Source organism: Nicotiana tabacum, chromosome 15, assembly GCF_000715075.1.
Source record: "Nicotiana tabacum cultivar K326 chromosome 15, ASM71507v2, whole genome shotgun sequence".
In the NCBI taxonomy this organism is placed as follows: domain Eukaryota; kingdom Viridiplantae; phylum Streptophyta; class Magnoliopsida; order Solanales; family Solanaceae; genus Nicotiana; species Nicotiana tabacum.
Window position 1 is genome coordinate 134,012,422 of NC_134094.1, and position 22,203 is coordinate 134,034,624.

General features: G+C 38.0%; 1 protein-coding gene across 1 annotated transcript; it reads left to right on the forward strand.

Moving 5' to 3' along the window:
- The first annotated feature begins 16,112 nt into the window (after nucleotides 1-16,112).
- Nucleotides 16,113-18,059, forward strand: LOC107777495 (WAT1-related protein At3g30340-like). Its single transcript, XM_016597531.2, has 6 exons — nucleotides 16,113-16,376; nucleotides 16,456-16,518; nucleotides 16,624-16,740; nucleotides 16,857-17,265; nucleotides 17,498-17,649; nucleotides 17,755-18,059. Exons 1-6 carry the CDS (start codon nucleotides 16,195-16,197, stop codon nucleotides 17,909-17,911), a joined length of 1,080 nt encoding a protein of 359 aa, XP_016453017.1. The 5' UTR covers nucleotides 16,113-16,194; the 3' UTR covers nucleotides 17,912-18,059.
- The last annotated feature ends 4,144 nt before the right edge of the window (nucleotides 18,060-22,203 follow it).

Here is a 22,203-nt window from a genome sequence, read left to right on the forward strand (position 1 = left end):
ATTCGTTCGTAAAGGCACATGCTGGTGCCATAAAGGTTGCAACAAGGAAATCAGACCTCTTTAAAGTAAAGCAAAGGGAGAATGAAATGCTAAGGGAATTCGTATCCCAATTTCAAATGGAACACATGGAATTACCACCGGTCACAGACGATTGGGCCGTACAAGCTTTCACCCAAGGGTTGAACGAGCTAAGCTCGACAGCATCACATCGGCTGAAATAAAATTTGATCGAGTATCCAGCGATAACTTGTGCAGATGTACACAACCGATACCAATCAAAAATTAGGGTCGAGGATGATCAGTTGGGAGCTCCGTACGGACCCGTGCATCAGAACAGGACAGTTACTAAAAACCAAAAGAAGATCGACAGAGAACAAAGGTCAAACAGAGACCGATATCGACCGTACGTCGCAGGTCGGGTAAATAACGGTTCAACACGTAATGCAGTTCGGAACAATCGAAGGATTGATCGAGGGCAAAATTCTCGGGGACTTATGAGTAAGAGCGGCTTCGATAAATATGCCGATCCTATAGAAGCACCTCGATTATCAGAATATAACTTCAGCGTTGGTGCATCCGCTATCGTGTCGGCCATCGGACGCATCAAAGACACTAAATGGCCTCGACCCATGCAGACCGATCCTGCCCGAAGAAATCCCAATCAAACGTGCGAATATCATGGTACCCATGGCTACATAATGGAAGATTGCAAGCAACTAAGAGAGGAAATAGCACACTTATTTAACAAAGGGCACCTTCGGGAATTTCTGAGTGATGGGGCGAAGGACCATTTAAAAAACAGAGATTTCAGCAAGCAAAACGAGCAAGAAGAACCGCAGCACGTTATCTACATGATCATCGGCGGCATCGATACCCCTCAGGGACCAGTGCTTAAACGTACTAAAACATAGATTGTAAGGGGAAAACGATCTCAGACTCAAGATTACGTACCCACGAGGACTTTGTCCTTTGATGATGAAGATGCAGAATGGGTCATCCAACCTCATAACAATGCACTGGTAATATCCGTACTCATGAATAAAACTAAAATTAAGTGTGTGTTAATCGATCTAAGTAGCTCGGCCAACATCATCCGATTGAAGGTAGTAGAGTAGCTCGGCCTACAGGATCAGATCGTACCCGCAACTCTGGTTCTAAACGGGTTCAATATGGCATGTGAAACCACCAAAGGCGAGATAATCCTACCACTAAACGTGGCTGGAACCATCCAGGAAATAAAGTTTCACGTGATCGAAGGCGATATGAGATACAACGCCCTTTTCGGAAGACCATGGATCCACAACATGAGAGCTGTACCTTCGAACCTACACCAGGCCCTCAAATTCCCGACATCAAGAGGTGTCAAAATAATGTATGGTGAACAACCAGCCGTGAAGGAAATGTTCGCCGTCGAGGGAGCTAAACCAATGTCCTCACCTTCGCCGATAAAAGGATCGGGCTCGGAAGGAGAACGGGACACCAAATAGCAATCACAGACATCGGCTTCGACCCAGCCAGACAACTAGAAAATCGAAGAGGATGATGATCAAAGGGTCCCTCGATCTTTCGTGATTCCCGAGGACTCCGACGCCACCAAATCAACAATCGAGGAACTAGAGCAAGTCACATCAATCGAGCACTGGCCCGAGCGAAAGGTATACTTGGGAACGGGGTTGAGCCCCGAACTCAGGAAGAAACTCGTTCAATTTCTTATCGATAACATCGATTGTTTTTCCTGGTCCCATTTAGATATAACAGGGATCCCGCCGGACATAACGACGCATCGGCTAAGTTTGGACCCCAGGTTTAGACCGGTGAAGCAAAAGAGAAGACCCCCGCCCGAAGGAAAGCACACATTCATAAAGGACTAGGTAACCAAGCTTCTCAAAGCAGGGTCCATTCAGGCGGTAAAATATCTCGAATGGTTAGCCAACGTAGTTGTAGTCCCTAAAAAAGGGAACAAACTTATAATGTGTGTGGACTATAAGGATTTAAACAAAGCATGCCCCAAAGATTCCTTCCGCTGCCCAACATCGATCGCATGATCGATGCCACGGCCAACCACGAGATCCTCACTTTTCTCGATGCCTATTCCGGGTATAATCAAATCCGGATGAACCCGGAGGACTAGGAAAAAACTTCATTTGTGACTAAATATGGAACGTATTGTTATAATGTGATGCCCTTCGGGCTAAAGAATGCAGGGGCTACTTACCAATGCCTAGTAAATAAAATATTCGAAGAACAAATAGGAAAATCAGTGAAAGTTTATATTGATGACATGCTAGTTAAATCCCTGCGCGCAGAGGACCATTTGACCTATTTGCAGGAAACGTTCAAAATTTTGAGGAAATACAACATGAAGCTCAACCCCGAAAAATGTGCTTTCGGGGTCGGTTCGGGCAAGTTCCTCGGCTTCATGGTGTCAAATCGGGGAATCGAGATTAACCCCGATAAAATCAAGGCCATCGAAGACATCACCATTGTGGACATCGTGAAAGTTGTACAAAGGCTAACGGGACGGATTGCAGCCTTAGGCCGATTCATTTCGAGATCATCAAATCAAAGTCACAAATTTTTCTCTTTACTAATAAAGAAAACCGATTTCGCTTGGACCCCCGAGTGCCAACAAGCATTAGAGGAACTAAAGCGATATCTATCAAGCCCACCACTACTTCACACTCCAAAAACAGACGAAAAACTTTGTTTGTACCTGGCAGTATCGGAAGTCGCCGTAAGCGGTGTCCTAGTTCGAGAAGGGCAAGGTACGCAATTCCCCGTTTATTATATAAGTCGAACCTTAGGAGAAGCGGAAATTAGATATCCGCTCCTAGAAAAATTGGCACTTGCACTGATAAGCGCCTCTAGGAAGTTAAGGCCGTACATTCAATGTCATCTTATATGTATGTTAACCACTTTCCCGCTTCATAATATTTTGCACAAACCCGAGTTATCAGGCCGACTGGCCAAATGAGCCGTCGAACTCAGTGGGTACGATATCGAATATCAACCCCATACGGCCATCAAGTCTCAAATTTTAGCAGACTTCGTGGCCGATTTCACGCCAACCCTCATACCCAAAGTCGAAAAAGAACTTTTGTTGAAATCAGGTACATCATTGGGGGTATGGATCCTTTTTACGGATGGGGCTTCGAACGTGAAAGGGTCCAAGCTTGGCATAGTTTTGAAACCACCCATGGGTAACACTATTAGGCAATCTATTAAAACTATCAGGTTGACTAACAACGAGGCCGAGTATGAAGCCATGATTGCAGGTCTCGAGCTAGCTAGAAACTTGGGAGCAGAAGTCATTGAAGCCAATTGCGACTCCTTGCTGGTGGTGAGTTAAGTAAACAAAACCTTCAAAGTTCGAGAAGGTAGAATGCAAAGGTATTTAGATAATCTGCTTGTCACTTTGCACTGTTTCAAACAATGGACTTTACGACATGTACCATGGGAACTGAATAATGAGGTCGATGCGCTTGTGAATTTGGGGTCGTCGGTCGAGGTAGATGACTCGGGCTTGGGGAATGTTGTTCAACTTTCGAGATCGGTAATCGAAGAAGGTCACGCCGAAATAAATTCTACAAGCTTAACCTGGGATTGGAGAAACAAGTATATTGAATATTTGAAGAGCGAAAAACTCCCATCGGACCTTAAAGATTCCAGGACCCTACAGACAAAAGCTGCTCGATTCACATTGGCTTTGGACGGAACGCTGTACCGAAGAACATTCGATGGACCGTTGGCAGTATGCTTGGGTCCGGGAGATACCGATTACATCCTACAGGAAGTGCACAAGGGTACTTGCGGGAATCACTCTGGAGCCGATACACTAGTTCAAAAAATAATCAGAGCAGGGTATTATTGGATCGATATGGGCAAAGATGCGAAGGAATTTGTTCGTAAATGTGACAAATGTCAAAGGTTTGCACCGATAATCCACCAACTCGGAGAGCAACTCCACTCAGTCCTATCCCCATGGCCGTTCATGAAGTGGGGAATGGATATCGTTGGCCTTCTGCCATCGACCCCAGGTAAAGCCAAATTCATTTTATTTATGACTGACAATTTTTCTAAATGGGTTGAAGCGCAAGCGTTCGAGAAAATAAGAGAGAAAGAAGTTATAGACTTTATTTGGGATCATATCATATGCCGATTCGGGATACCCGCCGAAATAGTGTATGACAATGGAAAACAATTCGTTGGCAGCAAAGTAACAAGATTCTTCGAAGACCACAAGATAAGAAGGATACTATCGACGCCATACCACCCTAATAGGAACGGACAGGCCGAATCAACGAACAAAACTGTCATTCAAAACTTAAAGAAGAGGTTGAACGACGCTAAAGGGAAATGGAGAGAAATCCTGCCCGAAGTCCTTTGGGCATATCGGACGACGTCAAAATCCAGTACGGGGGCGACCCTATTCTCCTTAGTATATGGGTCTGAAGCATTGATACCAGTCGAAGTTGGTGAACCCAGTGCCAGATTTTGATTCGCGATGGAAGAATCAAACAACAAGGCTATGAATGCCAGCCTCGAACTATCAGACGAAAGACGAGAAGCTTCTCTCGTCCAATTGGCCGCCCAAAAGCAGCGAATCGAAAGATATTATAATCGAAGAACCAAGCTCCGCCATTTTAAGCCTGGGGACTTAGTGTTAAGAAAAATTACCATCAATACCCGAAATCCGAATGAAGGAAAACTAGGACCGAATTGAGAAGGACCATATCAGGTGCTCGAGTACATCAGAAAGGGATCGTACAGGCTCGGCATTATAAACGGCAAACAACTATCAAGCAGCTGGAATGTATCACATCTAAAACGGTACTACTGCTAAGGTACGACCTTTCCATATTCGTTTATATTTCAAAACTGACCCCTGCAGAAGTCTGAACAAGGGCTAAGATGGATCTCTCACTTGAAGGCACGCGTTGCACTCTTTTTCTCTTAGACCATTTTTATCCCAAATGGGTTTTTCGGCAAGGTTTTTAAAGAGGCAACCATTGATCGTGCAGCATTTACAACAATATCCGAGGCCTCGCAAGAAAGTTATTTCACAACAACAGGGTTCCAATAGGAAAATTTTTAAAAGAGCCAAATGGTCGAAGCGAACCATGCTCATATAGATTGGCCCGAACCCAGGCGTGTAATAACGTGCGAAGAAAGTTCTCTTCTTTATCGGCATCTTATATCCAAGGAAAATTCCTCTATTTTGAGATTTATTATGCAATCTGAATTAAGATAAACTCGACCACTAAGCCAACGGGCTACTTTTATTTCGAGTTCGAGCAAACACTCACTTGACCATTACGCCTACGGGCTACATTACTTCGAGTTCGAGTCATTCACTCGACTAAGCCTACGTGCTACTTTTATTTCGAGTTCGAGCAAACACTCACTCGACCATTATGCCTACAGGCTACATTACTTCGAGTTCAAATCATTCACTCGACTAAGCCTACGTGCTACTTTTATTTCGAGTTCGAGCAAACACTCACTCGACCATTACGCCTACGAGCTACATTACTTCGAGTTCGAATCATTCACTTGACTAAGCCTACGGGCTACTTTTATTTTGAGTTCGAGCAAACACTCAATCAACCATTACGCCTACGGGCTACATTACTTCGAGTTCGAATCATTCACTCTACTAAGCCTACATGCTACTTTCATTTCTAGTTCGAGCAAATGCTCACTCGACCATTATCCATGCGGGCTACATTACTTCGAGTTCGAATCATTCACTCGACTAAGCCTACGGGCTACTTTTATTTCGAGTTCGAGCAAACACTCACTCGACCATTACGCCTACGGGCTACATTACTTCGAGTTCGAATCATTCACTCGACTAAGCCTACGGGCTACTTTTATTTCGAGTTTGAGCAAGCGCTCACTCAATCATTATGCCTACGGGCTACATTGCTTCGAGTTCGAATCATTCACTCGACTAAGCCTACGAGCTACTTTTATTTCGAGTTCGAGCAAGCGCTCACTCGATCATTACGCCTACAGGCTACATTGCTTCGAGTTCGAATCATTCACTCGACTACTAAGCCTACGAGCTACTTTTATTTCGATTTCGAGCAAGCACTCACTCGACCATTATGCCTACGGGCTATATTTCTTCAAGCTCGAATCATTGACTCAACTAATAAGCCTAAGGGCTACATCGCTCCAAGTTTGAGTAAGCGCTCGCTCGGTTATAGAGGCTACGAAGTCCAAATTTGATTAAGTTGTTTAAATCATTGTGAAAATATTCATAAGGCATGAATAAAGTCCTCACAAGACAGGAAACAAAAACAGAAGCAAGTCGGCAAAAAAAGGGATATATCTATATACAAATTTATTCGCATGGGTGATTACAACATAAAAACTAAGAACTAAACTTCTCGGTCAGGAGCAGTCTCTTCTTTATCAGGCTCCCTCCCTTTCTCGGATCTGCTCTTGCTCCCATCATCATCATCATCGCCATCAGAAACCAGAGCTTCAGCATCGGCTTCGAGTTCTTTGGCCCTTTTTATCTCTTCAGCAAGATCGAAACTACGAGCATGGATCTCCTAGAGAGTTTCCCTTCGGGATCGGCACTTAGCAAGTTCGGCGACCCAATGTGCTCAAGTATCGGTGGACTCGGCTGCCTCTCTTGCCTGGACTTGGGCAGCTTCAGCATCGGCCCGATAGACGACCACGAGCACATCCGCATCGGTCTTTGCCTTTTCGGCATCAGATTCGGACTTGGCAAGTACAGAGGCCAACCGAGCCTCAAGCTCCTCAATTTTTCTTGCTTGAACCAGGCCTTTTTCCTTCATTTTCTGAAGTTGGGTTTCGGACGATGATAACTGGACTCGAGCAGTCTCTTTTTCTGCAGCAAAGCGGTCCATACCTTCTTTCTACCGCAAAGAATCACGTCGACCTCCTCACAAAGCTTCCCGATCATCTCGATTTTTTGCTGTAGCTGTAAGACCGAAATGTTAGCTATCGTTCCGGTATCAAGCCCATAGGCTTTCAAAAGCATCATTACCTGCTCAGACAAATCGGTCTAATCTCGATAAGCCTTGGCCAGCTCAGCTCGGAGGTCTTTTATTTCTTCTTCTCTCTGCCCTAAGGAAAGTCTAAGGGAGTTTCTCTCGTCAGTAGCCCGTTGTAGGTCGGCCTCGTATCGATGCAACTCATTTTGGGATCGAGAACATTATTCTCGATGAACTATCGCTGCCTACAAAGAAACAAGAAGCGAAGTTAACGAAAAATGAACATAAAGATAGTACCGACAAAATAATTTTAAAAATCTCACCTGATTCAAAGCCTGCCGCAATCCGTGAAAAATATCCGATTCATCACCAGCACCGGCAACGTCCTCAATGCCGATAAACAGGTCACGAAAGGGATCTTCTTCATCGTGAGGCCTGTCTAGATCGAGGGCTCCCAGAGCTTGGGCTTCCCGAATCACCCCTGTGGAAAAAAATGGGAAAGGTAGGCGAATCCTCGGTTGATGCTTCCCCAAATGAATTGCCTGGAGCATTCTCCTCGGTTCGAAGGGGTTCGAGGGCCCTTCGGTCATATCCCCTGCCCGTTGACTCTGATGAGATGTGTATTCGATATCCTATAGTTCGGGGACTCTACACGAATATCTCTCCGGTATATCCTCAGTTCAAGGCGGAGCCTCATGGAGCATCATCGATCCAGCCGCTGATGAGGCATCAGTGGTTCTCTTCATTCGGACCACCGGCGCGGACTCATCGTTTTCTTTTTCTTCTTCTTCTTCATCTTCATCCCTTAGACGCAGAACGGATTCCACGGTCAAAGGAATGACATTCTTATTCGGCTTATGAGCCATCCTCTTCTTCGGTTTTGGATCTTCGGGAACGGAGGCTCTTTTCCTTTTATTTTCCTTCACCGGCTTTGGAACAGAGGCCGAAATTTCCTCCTCATTGGACAAGGGCCTCAAAACCGCGTCTTTATCCAAACCTGCATATAGAAAACCTTAATAAAATATTTTGAAAACCACCTCGTTCGGATCATCAAAGAGTACGAGAAATGAGCTTACCGTGATTTTTGGCCTCCCACCGACCCTTTGACAAATCACGCCATGAGCGCTTGGCGTATGTGGAGGTTGAAACAAGGGCTCGTACCCAGTTCTTGAGATCGAAAACTGCTCCGAGCATCCAGGGAACCACTACATCACAAAAAGAAGAGTGTCGATGAGAGAATAAATGAAAGAACAAAGTAGAAGTAACGGCAAGATCACACTTATATTTCATATTCCACTCCTCGGGAAAAGGGCATCTTTTCAGTCGGAATCAGGTCCGAAGTCCTCACTCGAACGAACCTGCCCATCCAGCCCCGATCCCTGTCCTCGTCAATACTCGAGAACAGGGCCTTGGTAGCCCGACGCTGAAGTTTTATTAACCCTCCTCGAAAAAGTCGAGGACGATATAATCGGATAAGATGGTCGAGGGTGAACGACATCCCCTCGATTTTGCTTATGAAATATCGGATCAGGATAACGATCCACCAAAAAGAAGGGTGGACCTGGCCTAGGGTTATTTGGTATTGACGACAGAAATCAATGATAATAGAATCGAGGGGACCCAACGTGAAAGGACAAGAATATACATTCAAAAACCCTTTCACGTGCGAAGTGATATCTTCGTCAGAAGAAGGAATCATTATTTCTTTTTTATCCTAATTGCAATCTTTCTTTAGCTGTTGGAGGTACTTTTCGGTTATCGAACATATATACCTCGATACCGGTTCACATCGACCGGCACCGATGATCCTTTATCGATCTTGAAATCAGAAGTAAGGACGCACACCCCAGGAACGCACTCCTCAGGCCATGGTTCTGCCGGCGTATCATCAGCGGCACACTGTGAAGATGAAGTTTTCTCTTTCTGAGGGATGGTTTGTGACGTTTTTGCCATTTTCGAGGTCAGAAGCAAGGAATAGAGAAAAATGACAAAGATTTGGTAAAATTGAGGAGGGGCTTTTGCAGAAAGAAATCACAGATTTACTGGTAAGTTGGAGAGTATGAAGAAGAACTTGGGAAATTTGGAAGATAGAAGATGTAAAAGTGGTAAAAGATAAAAGAAAGGGTTATTTATAGGTTCAGGTGATGGCGGTTCAGTATCAGCGGTGGCCGAATGGCATGCATTAAATGCCTTGAAAGACTAAACTGACGGGACAACTACCAGATGCGTTATGGTCGAACCCGATGGAAACGTCAGGTTATAATCCGATCGAGCCGTTAAAAAATCATATCGTTTCTCACCATATTCTTTTTGAGAAATGAGGGGACTATCTGTATACGGTCGAAATAGTTTTCGGCCTTAGCACGTCCGATCGTGTTCGAACAATGATTTATCGAAGTAAGATCTCGAAGGTAGAACAAACTAACCTCGAACCCGGGGAGGCCGATCCATGTCGAGGTCGATATAATTATCAAGCTCGAATCTAAATCGAACCATGATGCAGAGTAGATCTATTATGCTGATAATCCAGAGACCAACCAACATTAACCTCGAATCAATTCGAGGGCTCGAGCCAGGATCGGGCTCGAACCAAGATCAAGAGCTCGAGTCGAAATCAAGCTCAAACCAAAATCGAGGGTTCTAAGCAAGATCGAGCTTGCAGACAAAAGCCGTTGCAATCCCACTAGAGAGAATCTTGGCAGAAATGGTGGAAAAGCTGACTTATTATGGGTCTCCCACTGAATGTTTATTTTATTATGCTTAGAACCAAATCTGTCTACTGTAAAAGGGCTTGGTTACCATTTCTGTAAAACAAGTTTTTTCTCAGGCTTACATTGTAATAAAAGCGCTATATTCTTCTACAGTAAAGAATCATTCTTTCAGATTTCTTAGATTGATTCTATTTGTTGAATCCTAAGATTCATTATTCCTAACAACCTTATCTATTTCGCATTCTCTGCAATCTATATTTATATTTCTATTTATCCTTACATTTTGTGTTAAGTTACGCCACATATCCTCGGAATTGCGTATAAATTCAACTCTATCCATTTTCGGGTAAACACTAGTCAAAATGGAAAAAAAGTATACTTAGCAAAAAGAAAAGGGTACCAAATAATGGATGGTCAATATTAGTTGCTTCTGTCTCATTTAGTAGTTTAAATAGCACGGACTAGCCATTTTTCGGGCTGGTAATTAAAAAATAGCCAGCGTTTGCAAAGTCATTGAAAAATAGCCACTATTTTGCTGCAACACGAAAAGTTCCAGCATAATATACTGGAGATTGATGCACCTGTGTATGGACTTCAAGCATATTATGCTGGAACTCCATCACACAGAAAGTTCCAGTATAATATACTGGCGATTGGAGCACCTGTGTATGAACTTCCAGCATATTATGCTGGACCAGTATATTATACTGGAACTCCAGTATATTATGATGGAGTTTGAGTATATTTATACTGGGATTCCAGCTTAATATGCTGGAACTCCAGTATATTTTGCTGGAAGTTCACATGTAAAAAATTCGAACTCCAGTATATTATACTGGAATATTTTCCGGATTTTGAGCTGTATTTTCGTTCAGATTTATCTTTACATGAAAAGTGAATAAATTTTGATTACTTTTGAAACTATATCTATTTTTTAATTATCACTTGTAAATTTGACTATTTTTGAATTTCACCCCATTTCCATTTGGTAAGTCCTTTTTCATGGCCTATTCTAAGTAACTGAGACAGCATATAATACTAGTTACGTTTTACGTGGCTGTGTATGGATAGACTAGAATCTAGATCTTGCAAAGATAGTGGCATTGACGGATCTATAATTTTTATGCTATGAATTCTGAGTTGAGAGACACTATTGTAAGATGTATATCTAATTTTATTTATATATGCTTAATTTTCTCACATATATATAAAGTTCGGCCAAGAAACACATGATAGCTACATAATATCCTTAATTTTATCCTTTTTAAAGATAATAATTTTATTACGCAAGTTGGGATTCCATACATTGGGTTAATCATTAAGGTCTTATACAATTTTATATTAGATTATTTTGCCCGAGATTTAACTATGTCTTAGTCTTTCTTATTGTCGTTACTTGGCCGACTGTCACGTATTAAAATACTGAATTCTGTTGAACTTGCAAACATGTGTGAACGCAGAAATTTTTGTAATCGTAGTCGAAATTTATAGAAGAACAATATAAATAACTTTCATTATCATATTTCTAGACAAAAACTAGCCTTTAGTCCATTGGTTTGTTGAGTCTTAAGTTAGAAAAAAGTCTTGATTTCAATTCTATTGATTCACGATTTTTTACCATAAAGGCTTCTCAAATATTTGTAAAAAATACGAGCTAGTTGAGGTTCGAACCTCTTTAGAACAAAGTTAGGCATATGAGCAACACGCCAGGAGACAATCTTTTTGTCTAGTGGTATTATTTTTTTTTAGTTATCTGTTTCCTCACAATTATATATATATAGAGTAGAATTTCCGGAAAAACGGTGTCGCGCGACACCGCTTCGCTGCAAACCCGTAATTGGAGCCGCCACTGGTTTACAATGACATTTATATTTTTGTGGGTGGATAATGACTCAAGAATGCAGGTACAAAAGGGTTGAAGGACATGCCTTAACTCGACTTTTAACACAAGTAATTGACTACTTTAACTACTTTAACAAAACAAGACATTAGCTTCGTTACTCTCATTTAGGAATATTCGAAATCTATTATTTGTGCTTATGTATGGATTTTAAACACACTATAGAGTCTAAATCAAAGTTGATGAGTTCGGATGAACTCGTAGCTCTTTCATTAGATCCGGCGATACTGCACTTAAGGGTATAGCTTAACGGTCAACTTAGTAGGTAAAACTTAGGAGATAGATCCAAATTTAGAAATTTGTTAGTTATACAAAACCTACTATGTGTTGTCTTATCTATTTTGAATTATTGAAGGATGATTCATTTTTCCATATACTGAAGTGATCATCTCTTTAACTAAATAAAGCTATAAAGAATCTTTTCTTCCATGTCTCAGTAAACATAGTTAATGTACCTTTTCTAGAGATGAATTTTTTGTGTAATAATGTTCAAATACAACCACTTAAAATTTTGCATCAATAAGTTAATTATTTGCATACTTAAATCTGTACGATATATGAATTTTCTGAAGCCACGATAATTTTTTTTCTAATTTTATGCGTGAAATTCACATAGTTTGTGCCACTAATGCTTGCATTAGGATAGATTATCTATATCGCATCCCTTGGACTGCAGGCCTTTCCCGAATCAGTGTGAACATAAGATGTCTTGTGCACCGAACTGTCCTTTAAATTCACATGGTTTGTGGGAAAAGAAACAAATTTGGCATATAGTTAGTTGATGGTTCAACTGTGCCTATCTAATTCTACATTTAGTGCACACACAAGGGTGTTTATCTTTCCTGAGCCGAGGGTCCTATCAGCCTTCTTAAAGGTAGAGGTAAGGCCTGCCTACAATCTACCATTCTCAAACCCCACTTGTGGGAGAGTATATGGGCACATCCCTCTATGCTTCTCCTAACTTAAATAAACACGTTCGCTGATCCATTTTAGTTGTCGTGGTTACTAAAAATAACTGGTCCAAAATAATATAATTTTCTAAGAGACATCTAAAAATGAAACATGACGACTAAAATGGACCGGAAAAAATACCAAATTTTGTTTGCACAAGATTCGTGACATGTAACTAAATCGCACATCATATGTTGCATCCTTACCAATGAACCAAGCCATGGAGCTAACTGTATACACATTAACTTACCATTGACCATTTATGTAGAATTGACCACTTCTATATATATTATTGAACAACAAATTAAAGTGTAATTATTTTTGAATTATATCAAATGGGATTTTTAAGTATCTTAATTATTCAAGTCATCATGCCTTTTAAGTTCTGTATTTTCCAAAAAAGGGAACTGAATATGAACTTGTTGTGTCGACACATTTTGTAAGATAAACATGTAATGAATCAGGTTAAAGTGCACAAAATAAGGTATTAATAGTGATTAGGCTGTTATTAAAGCAGATTATTCGAAGAACCAAAACTTTCTATTGTAAAGCGTCGAATGATTTACTGCATACTACTCGCAGAAATCTGTTTAGATGGAAGATGGGGAAAAAATAGAAAAATTCTGAAAAGGGTTAAACATGAGTAAAAGAATATATGATGCCGACTATAAGAATCGAAGCAGAGGCGAATCCAAAATTTATATTCAGTGAGTTTGGAAGTCTGGTCTTAATAGTATATGTTTTATGTTTTAATACTTTTTTTTTTTTTTTTGCATAATGTATATATAGCTTGTCGACTATAACTATTTAATTAATATTCTTACTACTTCAATCGGGAAATACCAACTTTTTTGGATCTTTGGCAAAATAAATTTTCCGACTACAGTAGTCAGAAATTTACTACTACAGTAGGGACATGTTTTTCCGACGTACCATTTCCCGACTACATGAAAACAGTCGGAGAGTAGTCGGAACATATACTTTTCCGACTACTTTCCAGCTATTTTGGTAGTCGGAAAAAAGCTATTTCCTTATAGTGAGCTTGCTCAAATTGCTGGTGCCAAGCTCTGATAAAGGAGAAAGTTGCGGTAGCCAGACTGACAACTTGCATAAAACTAGTTAATTTATGATGGAGATTTATTTGTCAATTAGAAATACAGAGAACTTCTAGTACCCTTTTTAGTCTAATATTGATATGAGATGAACTTAAATGAAGCGAGATAGTCAATGAGGATTCATATTGCCGACCCCAAGTTACTTGGGATTGAGGCGTAATAATAGTTGTGTTGTATGTGAACCAAAAATAGTGTGTTCAGTTAAACCTATAGAACACAGTCCTATATCCGCCCCTATATTGAAGAAGGATTATGCCCTCTAAAGGTACTAGTAATCTTGATTAATTCTTGACCATTTATTAGGGTGATAATGCTTGGACTTTTAGAGGTTCCTTACTCATGAAAAAACTAAAAGTAAAAGCATATAATTCTGGATTTTTTGTTACTAAAGATGTAGGGTTCCAGCTCAAATCATGGTTAAGGAACAAAAGAATATGGATTAAGACAAGGGCATGAAAAATCATTTCTATTGTGTACCTCCTACTTTACATTGAAAAAGAATTTGATGTTACTTAAAAGCACTGATATGATTTGTTGCCAAAACTACTTCTTGGTGGTCCTCATTTTTGCTAAGAAAGTGGAATTTTTCTATTTAAAGCTTTTAAATTTGTACAAGAATTTCAACATTTGATCCATCATTTAGCACTTGCCATGTTTTCATTAACCAAATGACTAATGACTTAAAAAGGCAACCCATTGCACAAATCATCCAGCGTTTACACAGGGTTCGGGGAAAGGCCGCACCCCAAGTAATTGTGATGTAGGCAGCCTACCCTGATACAAGCATAATTCTGAATTTTTCTAAGGCTTACACAAGTGAAATTCTTACATAGTTCCCAATGATTTTCCTAGTAGTCAAGACCTTTAGGTTGCTAATACTATGTTATATCCCATCAGTGGCGTGTTCAGAATCTAGGTTGTCTACATCGCACCCCTTCGGGTGCGACCCTTTTCCGGACCCAGTGTGAACACGGGATGTCTTGTGCACTCGGTTGTCTTTACACTTTTTTTTGGCACATATATATAGGATTCGACCTTGAAACACTATAGTTCTACCAAACCCGCGAACTCATTGTTGGAATAATAGTTGACCAAACTGTACCTAGCATTGTTCAAATGGTCTGACACTCTCTATTTCTCTTTTTGCCTAAGGCCACTGATGAGTCAAGTGGTCATGATCTTAAATTTGATCTTGAGCTAGCTTAGTTTTTCTTGGTTAGAACTTGGCCAACTTATCTCAAGAACTAAACTCAAACAAGTTTTTAGTCACTGATCAAGTTCAGAAGGACTCTTAGGCCAACCCGTTCATATTCGTATTGAAAATCAGAATCAAACGAGCTATTACCCTTCTGTTTCACACGAGATTTCTGTTCTCATTGAGCTCATCTTAGGACGCTTGCGTTATCTTTTGGTTAACTTGGAAACCATATCTTCCCTCACTCGATTCCTATCGACAGAATTGTATTTGGTTTGACAAAGGTGTATGCTTTCTGACTTAAAGAATTCGTAAGCTTATCCATTCAAGGAATATGATGTATTGACAGTAAATTTTTCTGTTCAATGTTGTAATCTCAAGATTCTATACTACAAGTTTTTTAAAAGCAGCATTAGATGCCTCCTACACTTACACATGAGAACTAAGGAGAGAGAATGCATTAGATGCCATAGGAAATTTTGACAAATAGAATCATATTTAATTGAACCCCACCCACAAGATGCCATAAACTGTTTATTTATTTATATACCAACAGAGAAAGATTGAAAAGAAGCATTAGTTGACTCACATGTTAAAAATGTTCAATATCCTATCTAATTTAAGTCCAAGAAAACTAAATTTCCCAAAATAAGATTCTCTATACTGTGTATGTTGATGAACCTGTTGTTGCGGTAAACGATTCACATACAGTTAACATCTGTTAGAGTATTAAGCTCTCGCTATGCGCGGGTCTGGGGAAGGGCCGGTCCACAAAGGTCTATTGTACGCAATCTTACCCTGTATTTATGCAAGAGGCTGTTTACACAGCTCGAACCCGTGACCTCCTGATCACATGGCAACACCTTTACCAGTTACGCCAAACATATCAATCAAAAGTAAAAAAAAAAAAAAAAAAAAAAAAGGCCGGTGCACTAAGCTCCCGCTATGCGCGGGGTTTGGTGAAGGGCGGACCACAAGAGTCTATTATACGCAGCCTTACCATGCATTCTGCAAAAGGTTATTTTCACGGCTTTAATACGTGACCTCCTGGTCACATGACAACAACTTTACCAGTTACGCCAAAAATATCAATAGAAAGTAAGGAAAAGGGAAATAGTTGCAATCTTTCAAGTAAAAGAAAAGTAAAAGGCAAGAGTATACTTATGTTAAACAAATGTCTAAATCTATTGAAGCTTTAAAGCATTGATGTGATTGCCATAATGTAGTGGAACAAACAACAGTCTTAACAGACTTTAAATATCTGCCTTCTGCCTCAGCTTCATCTTAAAAACCACAGAGTAATTCACAAAAAAAGAAGCACACAACAGAAAGGAAGTAAAGACTAACTAAGATGAAGAGATATGTGGAATGGTATCCAATTATTGTTATGTTGGCAATTGATTTTGCTTTTGCAATAAGTAATATACTTCTTAAGAAGATTATCATGGATGGAATGAACCATTTGGTTTTCATCACTTATCGACAGTCCATTTCGACTATATTTTTAGCCCCTATTGCTTTCTTTCTTGAAAGGTATGAATCATTCTTCCTACTTTTCACTAATCTGAAGTTATGATACTACTTTTCATATGATAATCTTCTTGTTTTGCAGAAATACTAGACCTAAACTCACCCCTCAAATCTTGTGCTACCTTTTCTTGAGTGCAATTGTTGGGTAAGATTGTCTTTTAAATAGCTTTCTTGTTGCTAAGTCCTTTTGTTTTACTCTGTGTTTCTCTGCTAAAATTTTAGCAGCATAACTAAGACGCCTTTTTCGTAGGGCATCTCTTACACAATACTTATTCCTTCTTGGCATACAATACACTTCTGCAACTTTTGCATGTGCCTTTGTCAACATGGTTCCAGTGACAACATTCCTTATGGCATTACCTTTTGGGTATGAGAATTCGTTCTCTCTTGTTTCAACAAGTAAAAATAACTTAAAAAGTTACAAGTCTCCCCTTTTCTTAATCTACTGATCCAATCTAAGGATATCGTATGATTGTAATGCAGGTTAGAGACAATTAACATAAAAGATAGAAGTGGAAGAGCAAAAGTGATTGGTACATTAATATGCCTCGGGGGCGCCTTGTTATTGACATTTTACAAAGGCATTCCTTTAATCCATTTTTCAGACCAACAAACTGAATCTCAATCAATGGAAGAGCACATTAGTTCCTCTAAAAGAAAAGAAAGATGGATTTTTGGGTCGTTGATCTTATTTGCTGGAACGCTTTTGTGGTCCTCGTGGTTCCTTCTTCAATCAAATATTGGAAAGAAATATCCATGTCAATACTCTAGCACTGTTATTATGACCTTCTTCAGTGCCATACAATCAGCTATCTTAACTTTTTCCATTAATAGAAGACTTTCTATTTGGATTCCAAAGGAAATGATCGATATGCTGAGTGTCATTTATACTGTAAGTACACTTAAACTTCATCTTATTTTGGAGTCTAAAATAACAATAATGTAAAGTCAAACCTCTCTATAACAACCACATTTGTTTCGAATTTTTTTGGATGTTATAGCGAAGTGCTGTTATATAGAATATATAGTATAACATAGCATGGAAATTGGTTCCATAAAAAGCTTGACTTTTATAGTGAATGACTGTTATATCGAGAGGTCTGACTTTATTCTACTTGCGACAGGGGTTAATAGGTTCTGGCTTGTGCTATGTTGGAATGTCATGGTGTGTTAAGAAGAGGGGACCTGTATTTACTGCAGCATTCAGTCCTCTTGTCCAAGTTATGGCAGCCATGTTAGACGTTCCCTTTCTACACGAGCAACTCAATCTTGGAAGGTAATTCAACACTTTCAATGCTGCTAATTTTTACCTAAGACTATATTTCAATTCATAATATTATATACAGCTGACACATTTCTTTCAAAAATTGAACATGATCAGTGTGATGGGATCAGTTATTGTAATCGTCGGGCTATACTTTCTACTTTGGGGCAAGACTAAAGAAATTCAGAAAGTTCCTCAAGAAACTGCAGAGAAAAAGGACAAGGAGCTAACTTTTCAAGTTCATGAATCCAATGATGAATCCAGGATTCCTTGAAGTATTTCACTATTTCTTTGAACTAAGTTTTTTTCCTAAACATGTAGTAACTATGAACTAAATTTTGTTATATTTTCAAGAACCAACTTCAAAGAACCGTTCAAGCCATTAACGTGTAAGAATCAAGTCTATACCTTAATTGGATGAACATGAGAGATTATTGCCACTGTAAAAGTAACAAGAAAGAAAAATCCAAGGATGATAATATAGAAGAAAGAACTATAGTAGCAAGTTGTAATTATCATTTTGAAAATACAAATCACAATATTCTGCATTTGTTATACTTGTTATGTTAAACTCAATGAAGCTTAGTAGAATGAAAACAGCAATAATATAGTAATGGTTTTTAGCTCAAGGGAAATATTTGACTATAAACTTCAATGGAAGAACTTCTCATTACAAAGATATCAAGAAAGAGAAATTAGGAAAACATGGAAACAGTAAAAGAAACAATGCAACAGTACACTAAAGGGCAGCTCGATGCACTAAGCTCCCGCTATGCGCGGGTCCGTGGAAGGGCCGGACTACAAAGGTCTATTGTACGCAGCCTTACCCTGCATTTCTACAAGAGGCTGTTTCTACGGCTCGAACCCTTGACCTCCTGGTCACATGGTAGCAACTTTACCAGCTACGCCAAGACACCCATTCTAATGCTCCAAGTACAATATGAAACTTATTCCTATGGAACATGTAATGAACTTTTAGCAGCTTCCTTCTTTTTTTGCTTTGTTATTTAGACCACACATACATATGTGAAAACTTTAAAAATTAGTACAAATATTATGTTATGAACTCATTATCTCAAAGAACTTAGAATGTTTGAACCTATAAAAAAATTTAAATTCTGAATCCGCCTTTGGTATTGCCTTAGTCTGAATGTACCAAATAGTGGTCATGTTTAGAGGTTCCCCTTACTTTATTCTTTCCTTTCTTCTTTCCATGTCCTAATAGCGTTGGCTTTTGGTCATGTTCCATATAATCAGTTATATCCAAATGAACACCAGGAAATACAGACAACATGTTCTTGATATCATTGTCGGCTTGTTTTTGCTTCTCCCTATCATTCTCCACTAATTCATCTCCATTGTCTCGTGAAAATATAAATTTTGCGTGTTATAATTGAGTTTGTTGAGTTATATTAGGAGTCTATCGCGTTGATTGATTCACTTACCGTTTTTAAACAGCTGAAGACCTTTTTTTCGCAGATTTCCATTACTGTATTCACGAATACAGTTCGCGAATACATATGAATACAATCTATGTTTAGCTGGACATACTTGTTTTTCGCCGAATTTTGCTACTGTATTCATGAATACAGTAGCTTGAATACATCGAATACACTCTATAACAGGTGAAAACATAGCTATAGAAAGTAATTAAGTAAATGGTAGCTACAGCAAGTTAATAGCCACTAAACAATAGTCGTTTCTGAAAATTTCTCAATTAATAATAACATGTCATGTGTCTTCCATATATACTTTTATTTCTTAACCATGAGACCTAACAAAGTATTTTTACTTCAGTTTGTCGCTTAACCATGGTAAGTTGATGTGGTATAGCGTAAACAATGAGTGTAAAGTTTTTTCCCTAGTTGATTATTTTCTATAAATACAGTCAGACCTCTCTATAATAGCGTCACTATATAACAACACTTCACTATAAAAGCCAAGCTTTTTCAGAACCAATTTTTATGTTATGTTATAATATATGTTCACTATAACAACACTTCACTATAACATCCAAAAATATTCAGAACAAATGAGGTTGTTACAGAGAGGTTTAACTCTAGATGAAATAAAAGGAAGGAAAGGGTTTGTTCCTTGACTTGAAAAGGATTTATTCACATGAATAGGGTCATGACTCATGAGGCAATCTTATGAGATCAATTTTAGACTATATTGCTCAGCCACTTAAAAAATATAGCTGGATGCGTGTCAGATCCTCTAAAAATAATGCATTTTTGGAGGATCCGATACGAGTGCGATAATATTTTTAAAGAATCCCGACAACATAGATTTTAAGAACAAACGCTGATGCTAACACAGTAAGACTGTGGTACCTACACAGTTTTGAGGAGATTGTGCTGATTTGGTTGCTTTAGCATCTTTATTAGCTTTATATTATTGGTTGCTAATTTTGTATGCCTTTGACACAACTTACCAACCTTTTTACTTAACAACTACTCCACTAATTCTTCATGGGGAAAAAAGAAAAGCTAGAATTTTTTTCCATTCTCAAGTTCCAAAATGGGAATTTAGAATGGTTCACGAGTCAATGAATTAAATTCATGTATGATCTTAGAACTTTTAACCATTATAATAGTAACTTTATAATATTAGTTTTTTCACATACACGTAATGGAATTACGTGTGAATTGCTCAAAAAATACAAATCAATGAAAAAGTCAAATTTTCAGTAACAGGTTATAGGTTATGATAAGTCGCTCACCACGTTAGTGTTTTGACATTCTGTAAATTTTACAGTTAAAAATAATTTTATTTGATAGCATATTAAATTGATTTATATTGATTTAATTCTCATAATATTAATGTTTTTAATTGTCTTTCTTTAATTATGAGTGGTCACAGGGATTTGACCTCACGGTCAGAAGCAAACTGTATATTCTGCCTCATTGTTATAATGGGTAAAATTTAGTAACTATATTTCTAAAGGTGAATGATGTCAATCTAGTTTTACCTTCCTATACTATATGAAATTTTATTACCCTCCCTAATCAAGTTTTAACTTAATTATATGGGCATATACAATTTACCAACTATATACAAATTAGTTTAAATGAGTATCCCTTTATATTAGAAATTGAATAGGGAATCCTCTCTCTCTCTCTCTCTCTCTCTCTCTCTCTCTCTCTCTCTCTCTCTCTCTCTCTCTCTCTCTCTCTCTCTCTCTCTCTCTGTTCTTTCCCCAATTTTCTTCATTCGTTTTTCTCTGGTTTTCATCCCTTTTTTTTTCCAGGAAATTCATCAATGAATTTCAATTGTTATAATATAGAGTTTTAACTTAACAATTTTCTTTCATATTGCACAATTGGTGTTCGAATTGAAATTGTCAATCAATAAATTTTGAAGATATTTGATTCTCCACCATTGACAGCCATTAAAAAACTCTGAAACTTTGAATTCGAATTTAGGTTTTCAAAAACTATTGTTTGTTTGGATTGGGTATTGTTACAAACAATTGAAAATATTCTTTGGAGTTTGTATCTCAATTTTGAGAGTGTTTGGTGAAGATTAGACTTAATTTTGACCGAATTTTATATTGAAACTCGAAAATGAAGAAGAAGAACACATGACATACAATATACTTACGAAATTGTATTAAAGTTGTATGTAAATTGTATTCTGTTGTAATTATATATATTTTTTATTTGAATATTATATGAAAGTTAAAAAATAATTGTATGAAATTTTTATTTAAGTTATAAATACTATCTTTTTTACATAAAGTTGTTGATATGTATCAAAATTATTTTAAGAGAGGAAGTTTTGACTAGAATTTCAGAGAAAAAGAAGAACACGCCACTTACAAAATATTTACAAATTATATACAAAAGACATATTGTATAAAAATTGTATTTAAGTTGTATGATGTTATAGTTGTATTTAACTGAGTAGAAATAATATATGAAAGTTGTAGATAAGTTGTATACTATATAATTAGTTGTATGAAATTTATTTTTATTATGTATGTTGTTGTAGATATTTAATTTGCATTAAATTTGTATGAAATTTATTTTTAATTTGTACGAAATATATTGATTTATTAAGAAAAGAAAAGTAGAGAATGCATTCAAATCGACTCATGTGCACTATACTTTGATAAATAAATAACTCACAGAGGAAAAAAGTACAGAAAACACAAATAATGACATCATAAAAGAAATCATCAATCAACTAAGATGTCTCAAACACAAATACTTTGAGAAGTATTTTTTTTAAAAGTGCTTTTGAAAAAAGTACTTTTGGAGAGAAGCAAGTTGTGTTTGGCTAATCACTCTGAAAAACACTTTGAGCAATAATTTATGTTTGGCCAAACTTTTCAGAAAGTGCTTTTAAGTATCAAATTATTAACAAAGACATGAATAGATTTACTTAATAGTTAATATTATAGTAAATAAATAATATTAAAAATTTATTATTACATGCAATAATTAAATCTTATCATTTTATTTAAGTAAAATATGAATATAAAATTTAAAGTACTTAATTCTTTTAATATAAGTTAAATATATTAAAAATTATTCAACAAATATAAAAGCATTCACCCCTAAA

Coding starts and splice junctions, on each gene's coding strand:
- LOC107777495 (XM_016597531.2), top strand. CDS start 16,195: ATGAAGAGATATGTGGAATGGTATCCAATTATTGTTATGTTGGCAATT. Junction 16,377..16,455: donor ATTGCTTTCTTTCTTGAAAG/GTATGAATCATT, acceptor CTTGTTTTGCAG/AAATACTAGACCTAAACTCA. Junction 17,266..17,497: donor TGCTGAGTGTCATTTATACT/GTAAGTACACTT, acceptor TACTTGCGACAG/GGGTTAATAGGTTCTGGCTT.